General features: G+C 43.6%; 1 protein-coding gene across 2 annotated transcripts in view; it reads left to right on the top strand.

The window, feature by feature from the left end:
• GALNT17 (polypeptide N-acetylgalactosaminyltransferase 17) overlaps window positions 1-16,185 on the top strand; it is a 505,206-nt gene that overhangs the window by 162,962 nt on the left and 326,059 nt on the right. Inside the window, exon 1 of one of the 2 annotated variants that reach the window (XM_032254908.1) lies at window positions 7,592-9,065. The exons of the other annotated variant lie outside the window; for it this stretch is intronic. Coding sequence (XP_032110799.1) covers window positions 8,984-9,065 — 82 coding nt within the window. The 5' untranslated portion in view covers window positions 7,592-8,983. Of the gene's footprint in view, window positions 1-7,591; window positions 9,066-16,185 lie in introns of those variants that run through there. 2 annotated transcript variants of the gene reach the window in all.

Here is a 16,185-nt window from a genome sequence, read left to right as displayed (position 1 = left end):
CCTGCCTTTGGCAATCACTAATCTATTATTTGTCTCTGGACTTACCTATTCTGGACACTTCATGCATATGGAAGCATACAGTCTATTTGGCTTTTTTTTTCTGCCTTTATTCACCTAGTAGGATGACTTCAAAGTTTATCCATGATGTAGCATCCATCAGTACTTCTCAACTCATGTTCCATTGTATGGACACACCACATTTTGTTTATCTGTTCAACAGTTGATGGATGTGTGGGTTGTTTTGACTTTTTGGCTGTGATGGATAAGGCTGCTGTGAATCATTTGTGTACAAGTTTTTGTGTGGACATATGTTTTCATCGCTCTTGGGTTTATACCTAGGAGCAGAATTGTTGGATCATATGGGAATTCCATGTTTCACCATCGGAGGAAGTACCAGACTATTTTCTGAAACTGCTGCATCATTTTACATTCCTATCAGCAACGTACAAGAGAGCCCTTAAAACTGGATCCCCTACCATTTGCCAAGTACTGTGCTGTCCTCTTGGTGTGCTTTCCATTATATGGGCTTGTGGTCATTATTCCTCCTTTATAGGATCAGAAACAGAGACTCTGAGAGTTTAACACAGTTGGGAAGAGAGAGCAAACGTGCAATTGCTGAGGTTAATGCTATATGATCAAATGTGAGACTGGAACCCTGAGGCAAAATGTTAAGTGCAGCCTCAAGGGCAGATGCAGAGGGCTGTGAAACATAGAGTCTATGTTCTTCATAGACTATTTCCACAGACTCTGACCATCAGGGTCACTTTCTCAGAGGGAGGAGGTAAAGGATAACTGGCAGACTGGCACGTGGAAAGGTGTGTGTTCATGTCCATCTCCCTTGAGTGAAATATCTCAACTGTTTCTCTTGTTTTCCTGCACATACCTTCAGCCTACAGGTTGAGCTGGGCAGGTCTGTTAACCATGATGAGTGACAGGGCCATATGATTCTCCTTGGAATACGAACACAGGGAAACCAGCTATGTCAAGTAATGCAACAAGCAAGCATTGGGCAGAGAGACTGTGTCCAGAGCAGCAGCTGAGGCCTCTGCAGGGTTACCAGCCTTCCCTCTGTGCCTGCAACTGGAAACTGAGCAGGAGCCAAGGGAAGCCAGGAGCCTCACAGGCCACCTGGGGTCCAGAGGGGAGGATACCATGGATCTGACCGGAGGGAGGATGGAACAGGCGGGGCTGGGTCTTGGCTCTGGTCACTCAAGCTGAACAAGATGAGGTGCCACTTGGAAGTCCCCAAGACCAACTATACACAGTATCTTCTCACTCCTGCCTCAGATCATAGAAGCATAGTATTTATCCATAATTTTGTTTTGTTGCTTATCAATTATTTGTTGTTCTTGCAGTTTCTGATTTGGGCTTTCATTATTGTGATATTTGCAGCAGAGAAGGATGTAAACAAATATATCCCAAAGTAAAGGGCTCCTCCAGGACTTCTAAATGAGCACCATGTAGCTTGGGTAGCTCCTGCTGACCTGCTGGAAGGAGGAAAGGCTGATGGTACTACCCATACCTGAATACTGGGGAGGCCTGCTTACCTCACACCTGAAGGGCTTGGTTTTGGCCTGGGCTAACAGGCACACACTGGGGAGAGTGACCCTGGTGCCCGAAAGAAGAGTGATAGAGGGATTGTTTCCTGTAGCTCCTTGGAGATGGAAACTGGCATTTCAGCATTGGAGCTTCTTTTTTTTTTTCTTTGAAACAGAGCCTTGCTCTGTGGCCAGGCTGGAGTGCAGGGGCGCAATCTTGGCTCACTGCAACTTCTGACTCCCTGCTTTCAGTGATTCTCCTGCCTCAGCCTCCTGAGTAGCTGGGATTACAGGCACACACCACCACGCCCAGCTAATTTTTGTATTTTGGTAGAGATGGGTTTCACCATGTTGTCCACAATGGTCTCAATCTCCTGACCTCATGATCCACCCACCTCAGCCTCCAAAAGTGCTGGGATTACAGACATGAGCCATCGTGCCCGGCCATGTTGGAGCCTCTTAGGACACACATGTAGGTCATCAAACCTCTAAAGGGTTCCAGATCTTCTCCCATCAAGAACAATACATTCAGGATGTTTTTCAAAGACTATTTCCACAAACTCTGGCCATTGAGGTCACTTTCTCAGAGGTGGAGGATAACTGGCACGTGGAAGGATATGTGTTCACATCTTTCTGCCTTGAGTGAAATATCTCAACTGTTTCTCTTGTTCACCTGCACACACCTGCAGCCTCCAGGTTGAGCTGGGAAGGTCTGTTAACCATGGTGAGAGTCAGGGCCCTATGATTCTCCATGGAATATTTACCTCTAGTGTGCCTGTTTCTTTTTCCCATCTGAGAACTCTAACAAGGGAAGAAGCTAAAGTCACATGGAACAGCTAGAGGCAGTGCAGGTGAGTGATGGCATAGTGAAAATTCAGAAACCTGCCTGGGTAGATGATGCTTCATGCTCTGAGAATTACTGTGATACTGAGCTCTTAGGAAATCAGCTTTGTTGGCATGTGGCATGTTCACAGGAAGAATGGGGACCACTGCCTAGAAGGTGTAAGATGATGCAGACGTTAGCTCTACTTAAAGAACAATGCCTGCTTAGAATCAAAGGCTGGGCATGGTGACTCATGCCTATAATCCCAGCGCTTTTGGAGGCCAAGGCGGGAAGATTGTTTAAGGCCAGGACCCAGATATAGCAGTATAAAGATGTTACCTTAGGATGTGAGCCCAATGGGGCAGATTGCTCTGGGGGGTCATGGGTGAGTGTGGACCTCTGCACGTGTTTATTCTAAAGCTGGATTCTGAACTGGCCACAAGGTGGAGGGCTGGAGTGACCTTGGATGACCCAACAGTCTGGGTTTCTGTGTATTTGGTCACTTCATATTTATTTGGGGAATTATTTTGGGTCTTTTGAATTTATTAATTTACGAAGAAGTTGGATTTTACCACTTGTACATCTGTTGGGTATATCCTAAGTTAGTATCTTTATATTTATATATCTGGGTCCATTTAGATAAAGAAGAATTTGGTTTCTTCCTTTCTTTCTTCTGTTTTTCTGTGATGCTGTGGTGCCTTGAGTTTTTATTATTCACTATTTTTGGGGGGACAGGATCTCACTCTGTGGCCCAGGCTGGAGTGCAATGGTGTAATCACAGCTCACTGTAGCCTTGTCCTCCCAGGCTCAATTGATCCTCCCACCTCAGCCTCCCGAGTAGCTAGGACCACAGACTAGTCTTTTTGTATTCTTTGTTAAGATGGGATCTCAACATGTTGCCCAGACTGGTCTCAAACTCTTGACCTCATGTGATCTTCCCACATTGGCCCCCCAAGGTGCTGGGATTAAAGGCATAAGCCACTACTCCCAGCCTTTGAATTTTCAATCAGGCAATGGGACCTCACATTTTTTCATCTGCATGGGTCGCAGGGAATCAGGGAACCTAGATAATGAAGGCCTTTGGAAATCTACTGATGCTGGAGACACAGTCATGTGATTCTACATTCTTGTTTATGGTCCGTCTGTCACCAGAAAGAAGAGCAACTGAGGCATCCCATATCCATTCCCTGCAGCTCTTTGGAGATGGAAACCAGCATTTTAACCTTGGGACCTCTTAGAATGCTCAAGTTCTGTAATTCATGAAACCCCTAAAGGCTCCCAGATTGTCTCCTCCCAAGAATAATAAATTCAGTATGGAGTTGCAGAGAGGAGCATGGATCCCAAGAGCTCCAGGGGTCTTAAGTCCACATCCCCGTTGTATGCGTGAGTGTTTTGTGGAAGGGATCTGTCCAGGGTCATCGAGCTGACCAGGGCCGACCAGGACGAAGTAGGCCCAGGGATGTATGTTTCTGTGTTCCTTGGTGTTATGCTAATGTCTGAACCACATCCGCAGCTTGCTGAGCTATTTTTGTTTTTTCTTTCTTATTTTTTTCTGCCATGGTAATTGTTTTTCTAGCATGATCACTAGAATAGAAGCAGGTCCACATTCATCTGCCTCTTACAGCAGACTTTTTGGGAAAATTGCCTCTTTCTACTGCATTCCGTTCTTTGCCTCTCATTCTCTCTTGAGCCTACCCCAGGTTTTGGTTTGCTCAAATTGGTGCTGTGACCATGGCCAATGCATTGGCTTTACCGAATGCAAAGGTCCACTCTTGGAGTCTACATTTCCAGGGTCTCCTTCTGCATTCTTGTGTTTTCTTTGCTTAGCATTTCTCTTTCTGACTCCTACCAGTTGGTGTGTCCAGGGCTCCATATTCAGACCCCTTTCTGTTTGTGTATTTCCACTGCCCAGGTGTTCTCCTCAAGGAACTTGTCTTTAAACTCCATTTAGACACTGGTGAATCCCAGTTTTATGTCTCCAATTCTGACTTCTTTCCTGAACTCCCGTGTACTTGCCAGCTTCATTTGGATGTCTAATAGGCATCTCCAATTTTGTGTGTCCCAACCAAACTCTTCACTCTGTGTTATGTCCCTTCACAACCCAAGTCTTCATTTTCCCCTTCTCTATCTCCATCAACGGCACGAACGTTCAACATCCTTTGTTACTCAGGCCATAAATGTGTAAATGAGCGATTCTTGAATCCTTTCTTACTCTCACATATCTTTGGGTAAGCCAAGGCTTGGCTGCTCTGGGTTGAGTATAGTGGGGCTTGGTTCTAAGCCACAGATTGGATCTGACTGTTTCATGTGTCTCTCATGCTTCTTGGATCAGTGGGCGTCCCAAAGCATATTGTTATGATGATGTCAGGATGAAGAGGCTAGAAGCAGCAATGCAAGCTCATTTCAAGTCTCTACTGATAAGACATCCCTAGTATTTTGTTGGCTAATGCCAGTCTCATGACCAAGTCAGTGGGGTGGGGAAGTACACTTAGCTCAGTGAATGACCAAGTCCAACGTGAGTGGCGTGAAGATGAAGAGTATGCATGGGAAGAGGGCAAACAGTATGTAATTGCTCAACAAAAATATAATGTGCCACCTCAGATATTTTTAAAAAAATTGAGATAGTGTCTTGCTTTATCACCCAGCTGGAGTGCAGTGGCACGATCATAGCTCACTTCAGCCTCGACCTCCTGGGCTCAAGTAATCCTTCTGCTACAGCCTCCCAAGTAGCTGGAAATACAGTTATGTGCTGCTGTGCCCAGATAATTTTGAAAAAAAAAAAAAAAAAAGAAAGAAAAGAAAACAATTGTACAGATGGAGTCTTGCTATGTTGCCCAGGCTGGTCTTGAACTCCTGGGCTCAGGCAATCCTCCCGCCTTGACCTCCCAAAGCACTGAGATTATAGGAGTGAGCCACCAGGACCTGCCTTAGATAAGTTCTTAAAGGAAGAAATTTACATCCAAGTAAATGGGATCTTGCCAAGAGGGTCTTTTTATGAAGAATTGGATGTGTGTTTAAAATTGATAGTGCTTCTGAATACCTCTTTTAGAACAGATGTTTTATTCTTTCAGATTCTATAAATTAATTGGAGATGATGGTGGTGATGGTGGGATGTGTATTACTGATGATTTTGAGGAGGGGAGGAACGTAGCAACATTTAATAGGGTGATCCATTTTTGTTCTGCCTTCTCTTTCCTTTCCTTCTGATTTCATAATATACCGTCTGTGATATGACCAGAATTGTTGTCACTCAAAATTTCTAATCACTGAGGATGTAACCATGTGATACCAGAAATTTACATGCTTTTGGCAGAATCGATGAAGCTTAGTGTCCCACTCTGTCCCTCCTCTTTAGCCCCTCTGATTAGGAATAAAAATTCTAGAAGGAGTGCTTGGAGCATAAAGGAAAAGAGAATTTTCTCCAAAAGTTGTTGAAACTGAGAGGTGCCCAGCAGACGCAGCACATGGCCTGGTTTTACGGGGTCAAGCACACATTTGATGCCAACAAATTTCTTAGGTCTCGGCAGGGAGAGTGCTTCTTCAATTCAGCATATTTCTTAACCTGCTCCTAGATCAGCTTTTTTTCCTCTTGCGCAGCTTTGTAAGTGCTAGGAGGCTAAGTAACACAATTAACCTTTCATCCACCTGCTCTGACAAAGTTCTGAAGGTTCTGAAACTCTTTTTTATTTTGTTAGAAATAGTCTTTGCACAGACACTCTTGGGCATATCAGCAGCCAGAGCCCGTCCGAGACAGACATACATGTTTATGGCCTCCTCACACAGGGGGTGTTTGTGGCAATGTTTGTTCGGTGCTGAGAGTGAGAGTCAGGCCTTTAAGATCCTCTCCATCACAGCCGCATGACATCTGAGAGAGCATTGCCTTAAGGAATGCTTGGGGGCCTGAAATACAGAGACCCAGGTTCTAGATCTAACACTTAGGAACATTCTTCATTGTCTCTGAGCTTCAATTTCCCTCCCTCTTTCTCTTCCTTCTTTCCTTCCTTTCTCTTTTTGAGACAGTGTCTTGCTCTGTCACCCAGGCTGGAATGCAGTGGTGCAGTCTCAGTTCATTGCCACCTCCACCTCCCAGGTCCAAGCAATTCTCCCACCTCAGCCTCTTGTGTAGCTGGGATTACAGGTGTGAACCACCACACCTGGTTAATTTTTATATTTTTAGTGGAGATGGGGTTTCACCATATTGGCCAGGCTGGTCTTGAACTCCTGACTTCAAGCGATCTGCTGGCCTCAGCCTCCAAAAATGCTGGAATTACAGGCATGAGCCACCACACCCAGCCCCTCCCTCCCTCCCTCCCTCCCTCCTTCCTTTCCTTCCTCCTCTTTGTGTGTGTGTGAGGCAGAGCTTTACTTTGACACCCAGGCTGGAGTGCATTGCCACAATCATGGCTTCCTGCTGCCTCAACCTCCTGGGCTCAAGCAGTTCTCTCAGGTCAGTCTCCTAAGACTAGCTGGGACTACAGATGTGTGCCATCATGGCTGGCTAATTTTCTTTAGTTATTTTTGTAGAGACAGGTCTCATTATGTTGCCCAGGCTGGTCTCAAACTTCTAGCCTCAAGCAATCCTCCTGCCTCTGCCTCCCAAAGTGCTAGGATTACAGGTGTAAACCACCATGTCCGGCCTCAATTTTCTTATCTGCTGACTGTTGATAAAGCTATTTTGAGGACCAAATTAAATAACCTTTGTAAAGCGATTCCAGGAAGTATAAAGTTCATAATATATGTAAGACATGTCATTTTGAATAAAACTGCAGTTTGAAAATTTATGGACAGTTTGCTCCAAAGGCACTTTAAGCGTCCAACAATAATTCATATCTTTTGGAACTACAAATGCTACATGAACAGTTCAGTTAATGGGCAAAAAGTTACCTCCAGTATGCGAGGCTCTGAGGGAAGCATGGATCTAGAAACCTCTTAGTCCCTGTTCTGTCTTCTAGGACAGAATTTTACAGTGATCACTATGTGTTATAAACCAAGTTGTGTCCACTCTGAAATTCATATTTCGAAGCCCTAAGCCTCAATGTGATGGTATTTGGAGATGAGGCCTTTGGGAGGTAATCAGGTTTATTTGAGGTCATGAAGGCAAAACTCTTACAATGGGATCAGAACCCTTAGAGGAGTGGAAGAGACATGAGCTCTTCCTCTCTCTGTCATGTGAGGATGCAGCAAGAAGGAGGCCCTTTGCAAGCCAGGAAGAGAGTCCTCACCAAGAAACAAATCCGCCGTCACCTTGATCTTGGACTTCCCAGCCCCTAGAACTATGAGACATAAAGGTCTGATGTTTAAGCCTCTCTGTCTATGGCATTTTGTTACAGCACCCCTAGCTGACTGAGACACTGTGGAAAGTATGAAAACATGGTCCTATTAAGGTGGCTGAAGGAGTGGTGTGTTTAGCCAGGAAAAAAGAAGATAAAAGGACAGGTTGATGATATTTCTTGATAATGTCTTGGAATATTTGAAAATTACATGATAATGATATGTCTTGAATCATGTATTGCAATATTTGAAAACTACATGAAAGTGTAATTGTCTGCATGATTGATGTAGAAGAAAAAAATAAGATCATTGGGTAAAGAAACAAAGGGATGCATTTTTGAAATTTTATTTATTTAAACTGTAAACCAGGAATGCAGTGTATCACAAGGGGGTGGACTCTTTGTCCCTGGGAGAATACAGTACAAGCTGGGTGGCCATGTCTCTGGAATTTCTGCACCAAATGGGGTGTGGGGCTAGCTGATCTCTCCTTTCTTCCAAGATTCTAAGTTGGACCACAGGTGTTCTAATTGTCCTTATACTTAGAGAACATTTTACTCCATTCTCTTCCACCAAGCAGCAGCCGATACAGTTGAACCCTTACAACTTAATTTAAGATATTAATAACCTTTGGACATCATGTCAGGGAAGTGCTGAAAATGCAGAAGAGAAAATGTCAAGATCGTCATGATAATTCAGTTGCCAACAGATATCAAGATCATCATGCTGAAATATGAATGAGGGAATCAATGATGATTTGACATGAGTTAATGAAACAGCACTTACCAACTTCTGACATGTTACCAGGAGATTTCTGTATCCACACTAGAACATGGTACTTTATTTGGCCAAGTGCAGTTTATAATGGACTCGTTCACTTGTTCACTCACTTTGGTCATTCAGCCGTTCAATTGTATGTATGATATTTACGAGGTGTTTGCTATGTGCAAGACACAAAAATGCCTTCCTGTTCACAAGAGGCCACTGCTCATGCAGTGAGCAGTCAAGGGCACATAGACTGTGCTGTCAGAAATGCTGTGGTCGAGATTTTCACCAGCCTCTGACTTTCTGGGTTGGACAGTGTCCAGAAAGGATTTACACGGCTCTGTTGAGTCGCAAGGAAGACTGGCAGTGGCCCTGTAGGGCAGCAGCTCTTTAGAAGAATCAGAAGAAGACTGGGGTACCTTAAACAAAGGATGCAGCGGAGGATGAGGCCGGGCAAGGACTCCACTAATAAGCAGCTTTGCATATTACATGAAAACTTTGGGATTATTTTCCGTAGGTGGCAGGAAGGCAGTAATGAATTTCAAGCGAGCAGTGTTCAGATCTGCATGTTGGAAACCTCACTCTGAAGATGGTGCTAGGAGTTGCCTGCAGTAACTCAAACAAGTGGTGGCTGGAGCGTGCATCTGGATGGTGGCAGAAGAGATGGAGAGGTGGGAACAGGGCTGGGAGATATTAACAGTTAACACCAAGAGGCCCAGCACAGTGGCTCACGCCTGTAATCCCAGCACTTTGGGAGGCTAAAGTGGGCAGATCACCTAAGCTCAGGAGTTTGACACTAGCCTGAGTAACATGGCATACCCCAGTCTCTACTAAAAATACACATACACAATTAGCTGGGCGTGGTGGCAAATGCCTATAATCCCAACTGCTTAGGAGGCTGAGGCAGGAGAATCATTTGGTCCCAGGAGGCAGAGGTTTCAGTGAGCTGAGATCATGCCACTGCACTCCAGCCTGGATGACAGAGTCAGACCTTGTCTCAAAAAAAAAAAAAAGTGAGTTAACACCAAGAGTCATTTGAGTAATTTTAAAAATATCATATATATTAATTTAATGTATATATGAATTAAATATATAGGTGTGTATGTATATATGTACACATATACATGTGAATTAAGTGAATTTAAATATATATATACAGCACACATATATTTAGCATAAATTTTGTATACATGTAATAATTAAAGTGCTTATTATAGTGCTTTATGTCTAATAGGCATTTGTCAATTGAAATAATTATCACCAATAATTGTAGCCAAAATGGCGCTGTCTCTTCTTTTGGCGATATTTCCTAACAAGCTCTTGAGTTCCGTTGATCTTGCCTGTCCTTTCCTGTTCCATTATTTCACCTTCTTAATTATTGGAGTTTGTCAGTGAGTCTTTATAGCTGAAGGACAAGCCCTATTTTTCAGATATTTACCTTTATTATCACACCGGATTCTGAGAGGTGGCTCCCCACCAGCCAGGAGTACAGTGAAGTCGGGCAGGAGTAAACCCGGAATATTGCTCACTATTAAGCTTATGGCTGCAATTTCCGGATTGTCTGTGAGTTTTGTTGACTTCCAGATACTCTAGCATAACGTCGCATCACCCTGAGACGCGCACCGGCAGGAAGGCTCTGGCTTCTTTGCAGAAACCTCCAAACAAATACCTGCCCAGTGGAAGATACGCCACAGGACATGCCTGGCTCTTTGGCTTGTGGGGGGTGGTGGAAGGTTCTCCATTCTGGGCTGGGGCTGCTGAGATGATGAGGAGCTTTATGAGTTGACAAGGCATGAGTTTGCATTTTGCTGCGGTCACCATCTGTCCTGGAGTTTGTGTCTCCATTGTGTGTACCACTCTATTTCTGAAAGAATAATGCTGGTTATCTGTAAACCCATAAGTTTCCACTGTAACCCTGGAGAAAATTATGTCCTCATTTGTATGAAGGAAGGTGGGAAGGCAGCTCAGAGTCTATTTACAACCTCGGCTCTTTTGTTTTGCCACCACCATCGAGCCTTCGTAGCTTGCGCTGAACTTAACCACAGACGTGGGCAGAGTGATGTGCTCTTGCTGAGTGGTGATCAACCATGTGGCCCTCAGAGGACACCTGGGCTCCGTGTGAGAAGGAGCTGCTCCATCATTCACATGAGATGTTGTGCAAAAATTAGTCATTGGCTTCCCTGCACGAGAAGGGAATTTCTAAAATTTCAAAAGTGGAGCTTATTTTTATTTATGTTTGGAAAACTGGATGATTATTTGAGAAAACAGGTATTTTACAGCCTCACCTCCCAACTTGAATTTAAAATTTCCTCCCAGTCTTCATGCCACTTTAATGATTATTGCTTTATTTTCTAGCTTAATATCAAAGAAGGGAACCCTTTTTCTTTCTTTTCTTTTAAAAAACTTTCTAAGTTTTCTAACCTGTGTTTTCTTCTGGGTTGATTTAAGAAGCTTTTGTTGTGTTACAGAAAAAAAAATCCCATTTGAAATTACATTAAACCTGTACATTAAAAAGGCAGTGAATGGGTACAGTGGCTCATGCCTGTAATCCCAGCACTTAGGGAAGCTGAGACGGGGGAATCACTTGAGCCCAGGAGTTTTGGAACTGCTTGGGCAACATAGGGAGACCTCATCTCTACAAAAGTTAAGAAAATTAGTCATGCATGATAGTGCATGACTACAGTCCCAGTTACTCGGAAGGCTGAAAAAGAAAGATCCCTTGAGCCCAAGTTCAAGGTTGCAGTGATCTAAGATCACTCCACTCCACTTCAGCCTGGGTGACAGAGTGAGATACCAACAACAACAACAACAAAAAAGGCAAGGAAGGAAGGAAGGAAGGGAGGGAGGGAGGAAAGCAGGGAAGGAAGGAGGGAAGAAAGGAAGGAAATAGGAAAGAAGGAAGAAAAGAAAAAGAAAGAGAGAGAAGGAAGGAAGGAAAGAAAGAAAAGGAAGAAAGAAAGAAAGTATTTCCTAACAATTTCCTAACATTCTAACTTCCAACTCAAAGATATGTTCTTCTCTGCCATTTATATATATCTTATTTTATTACATTTAGTAAAATTTTCAAATGAGTAAATTTAGTAACTTTTTTTTTTTTTTTTGAGACGGAGTTTCACTCATGTTACCCAGGCTGGAGTGCAATGGCGCGATCTCGGCTCACCTCAACCTCCGCCTCCTGGGTTCAGGCAATTCTCCTGCCTCAGCCTCCTGAGTAGCTGGGATTACAGGCACACACCACCATGCCCAGCTAATTTTTTGTATTTTTGGTAGAGACGGGGTTTCACCATGTTGACCAGGATGGTCTCGATCTCTTGACCTCGTGATCCACCCGCCTCAGCCTCCCAAAGTGCTGGGATTACAGGCTTGAGCGACCGCGCCCGGCCAATTTAGTAACTTTAACCAATCTTCTTATTGGTTAAAGTTATTCCTAGGTATACTGTAATATTTGTTACTTTTAGAAATAGATTTATATACATTGTACATTCTAGTTGGTTCTTGCTGAACTGAAAAGCACTGTTAATATGAGATGTCTACTTGCTCCAACCTGGGCATCCTCACTGTGTGACAGCTGTATCTCCTGACTCATTTTCTTATCACCCTAGAAACACTTACTTCACTGACACTGTCTCAAAGGTCACCAGTGCCTTTCATTGCCACACCAAATGGCTCTTTTCAGGCTTGATTTTTCTGTGACATTCATGGGTAGAGATTCCCTTCTTTGTTACTATAAATAGACTACGATATTTAGTATATTCAACACCTCTTCTCCTATTGGAAGTGTTCCTTATGGGTCTTTAATTTGCTTTCTTAAGCAAACTGAAAGCAAAACATTCAGTTTGTAATAGATGGCCCCAAGTTGGTTCTCCAGATTTACCCTCTATTCATCCATCTACCTACCTGATACCTCCATGTGTCAGGCACTGGAGGTGACCACATCTCTGCCATTAAGAAGGGCACCTAAACATAGGACCACAGGAGAAGTCTTCCAATCGTAATAGGTAGTATATTAGTCCCTTGTCACGCTGCTGATAAAGACATTCTGAAGACTGGGTAATTTATAAAGAAAAAGAGGCTTAATAGATTCACAGTTCCACATGGCTGGGGAAGCCTCACAATCATGGCAGAAGGCGAAAGGCACATCTTACATGGTGGCAGACAAGACAGAATTGGAGCCAACCGAAAAGGGGAAACCCCTTATAAAACCATCAGCTCTTGTGAGACTTATTCACTACCATGAGAACAGTATGGGAGAAACCACCTTCATGATTCAATTATCTCCCATGGGATCTCTCCCACAACATGTGGGAATTATGGGAGCTACAATTCAAAATGAGATTTCAGAGGGGACATAGCCAAACCATATCAAGTAGGATGAAATATTTGTGAGGATACAGGTATAGCATCAAGACTTTCCTTTCTGGCTGGAGATAGGTGGCACACTCAGAAAGGGCAGTTAAAGAGAGGTTACCAAAATATTTACAAAGATTGTGAAGAGATAAGGGAAACCAATAAGGAATGACAAGGTTTGGTGAATGACCCCAGGGCTAGTAACAGAGGAGGAAGCAATTGTCACCATAAGGTCTGTAGAGGCAAGAGGAGGAAGTGGTTAATGGAATGCAAGGATAGCTATAATCCTATGAGAGATATGCCTAATAGCAACTGGATTCGAGGATAATGTAGCCTCTATCAAACCCCAGCCCAGTAGGGAAAGAGATGGGAAAATAAGTACGCCTCTCTCTCTTTCCATCCGTCAGGAAGTGTCCTTAAGTTGCCTCCTATTGGTTCATCCCAACCTAAAGCCAGGAAGCAGGTGAACGTATAGCTATCCCTATAGGTCTTTCTGCTGGGATATGCAACTGGGAGGAAAAGGATGGAGAGTAGCTCTGGAGAGAAGCATGAAGGATATCTGACATAGTTGCAATAGGATGATGGATCTCAATCTGTCCTTCCTCCCTTTATCTTCAAGTTCTTGCCTAATAGTACCACTTGGCTTTACTATCGCCAGCTATTAGGTGCAAAAGTTATTTCAGTCTTTGCCATTATTTTTAGTGGCAAAAACTGCTATCAGTTTTGCACCGACCTAATAAAATAACTCAGGAGGAAAAGAAGGGAATGATGGATTCTTGCAGGCCTGGTGCCAAGAAGCCACCTTATTCTCTTCCCGCTTTCTCTCTTTGCCCCCTTTGACTTTGTGACTTCTTTGCCTGCAAGTTCAGTTTCAGGCTGCAAAGGTTGCAACTGCTTCTGACCAATAAGCAAGGGGCACTTGCAGAAAAGAAGGTTTCCTGGGTACACGAAGTCATCCAACTTGCTCCAGCGTCAACCTGTCCTGGCTAAGTCAAGACCAACTTGAGGTTGGCTGGTGGACTTGAACTTTTATCTTTCCCAACAGTTCCTGGGGCCTGCAAAATAAGCACAGTGTTTTTGTTGTTGTGGGTTTTGTTTTGTTTTGTTTTGTTTTGTTTTTTTGCTACTTTGTCGAACTTTTGTGGCAGATTAAATTGGGGGGAAAATGGAAGCACATGGACCACAAAATATATAATTCACAGGTGTCACATCACACTGTGAGGAATGATATTTTTGGAGGCTGTTACGTGAATGCCTTTCATCATGGGAGCAATGATGCCACAGAAGGAGAAAGGAAATCTCATCAGGACCATCATTCCCTGTGTCTCCTTGGTGGATACGCATGCATACTTGGTCTTAATTTCTATACCATTTTATTAAAAAAAATTCTTCTGGCCCCTCTGACTGCATTGGAAAGGCTGCCCAGGGCAGTGTGCTTGGTAAACACAGCTGAAATGCATTTTAGCTCTAAGGTGAAATTTAATGACTTGGATTGGAAGCTATCTATTTAGACTGAACAAAAGACATGCTGTATCATCAAGTGAAGAAAAAGACAAGCCAACCAAACCACACAGATCAAGTCAGAGGAAGAATCAGAAGTTTTTCTATGGGAGCTGCCAAGTTAAGTCAAAGGTCAAGAATTCTGTCCCATTCTGATAGAGTCTTTTGCCTTGACCCTTTGGGGACTGTGTGGCTTGTGAGGAGAAGTTAGCAAGTACTGGGGAAGGGAAGGGGAAAATCCATTTGGCCAGGTGTGGTGGTTCACACCTGTAATCCCAGCATTTTGGGAGGCCAGGGTGAGAGGATCACTTGAGGCCAGGAGTCTGAGACCAGCCTGGGCAACACAGCAAGACCCCATCTCGACAAAATTTTTTAAAACAAATTAGCTAGGTTGGTGTCATGCACCTGCAATTCCAGGTATTTGGGAGGCTGAGGCAGGAGGATTGCTTGAACCCAGGAGTTCAAAGCTGCAGTGAGTGTGCCCTGATCACACCACTGCACTCTAGCCAAGGTGACAGAGTGAGGCTATCCCTTAAAAGAAAAAGTTCCTACGTTCCTACATTCTCAGACTCAGTATCCTCATTTATTTTATTTTATTTTATTTTATTTTATTTTATTTTATTTTATTTGAGATGGAGACATGCTCTGTAGCCCAGGCTGGAGTGCAATGGCTCAATCTCAGCTCACTGCAACCTCCGCTTCCCAGGTCCCAGTTTAAGCGATTCTCCTGCCTCAGCCTCCTGAGTAGCTGGCATTACAAGCATGCGCCACCACACGCAGCTGATTTTTGTATTTTTAGTAGAGATGGGGTTTCACCATGTTGGCCAGACTGGTTTTGAACTCCCGACCTCATGATCCACCCGCCTTGGCCTCCTAAAGTGCTGGGATTACAGGCATGAGCCACCGCGCTCGGCCAGTGTCCTCATTTGTGAAACAGAGGTTGTAATAATACCTTCCCCGTGAGCTGGTCAGGAGGTTAGAGGAAACAACGGTAGAATAAATGTGAAACATTTCGCTGAGTGCCCACCACACAGTGGTACCCAATAAATGGTCGCTGTCATTACTGTTGTTCCTGGGGTCAGCCTTTGTGCTGTTATCGGCCATGCTTCAGAGCTTGTTACCTTCCTTCTTAATGTGTCACTTCTAGATGAAAAGCTGAACTCAAGGGACCCAGGGCTGCAGATGGACTTTTGTGGGCTGAGACACTTTTGCCTAGATGGGCTCCTTCCTCCATATAAAATATTAAAAATTAGATTTTATGACTGTGTTTCCATTATTGTCTTGAGTACTCTTTGAAGAGCTTGTAATCTTCAATGGCAATTCTCTGACCTCTGGAGACCATGTCAATTTAGACAAACACATGTGTAGTCTCAAGTCCTGGGTTGGGATGTTTTCACCCTGACTCTGAGCACACCCAGAGGCCATCTTCTTGTTTGTCTCATTATGCTGTTCCTTGGATTTGCAAAAAAAAAAAAAAAAAAAATTTCAGTCTTTCAGGGGCCTAAAACTTTTGCAGATATTTCAGTTTCAATGATATTTCTCAAGAGAACCCCAAATCTCATATCCTGTGCACGCTTGAGCTCTGAAACTGCAGCAACCCATCCTATCCCTCTCTCTGAGAGCAGAAATAGACTCAAGTCTGATTTTAACTTACCTCTAGGAGTTTCCCTTTCATTCTTGCAAGATCAGATATGTATTTTAAATATTTTAAAATTGTTTTATTGAGCATTTCAGGGATTTTGCTAGAAATTTTTTATGTTGGGTAGCCTTTCCTCTTGCTGTGAATAGAATTGTCTATCCTAAGTGTTTTTTTCTTAACAACTGTATTGAGGGTTTTTGTTGTTGTTGTTGTTATTGTTGTTGAGACAAAGTCTTGCTTTGTTGCCAGGCTGGAGTGCAGTGACACAATCTCGGCTCACTGCAACCTCCGCCTCCTGGGTTCAA

Source organism: Sapajus apella, unplaced genomic scaffold (assembly GCF_009761245.1).
Source record: "Sapajus apella isolate SASKATOON/1434 unplaced genomic scaffold, GSC_monkey_1.0 scaffold88, whole genome shotgun sequence".
Lineage (NCBI taxonomy): Eukaryota > Metazoa > Chordata > Mammalia > Primates > Cebidae > Sapajus > Sapajus apella.
This window is presented reverse-complemented; position numbering and strand designations above follow the sequence as displayed.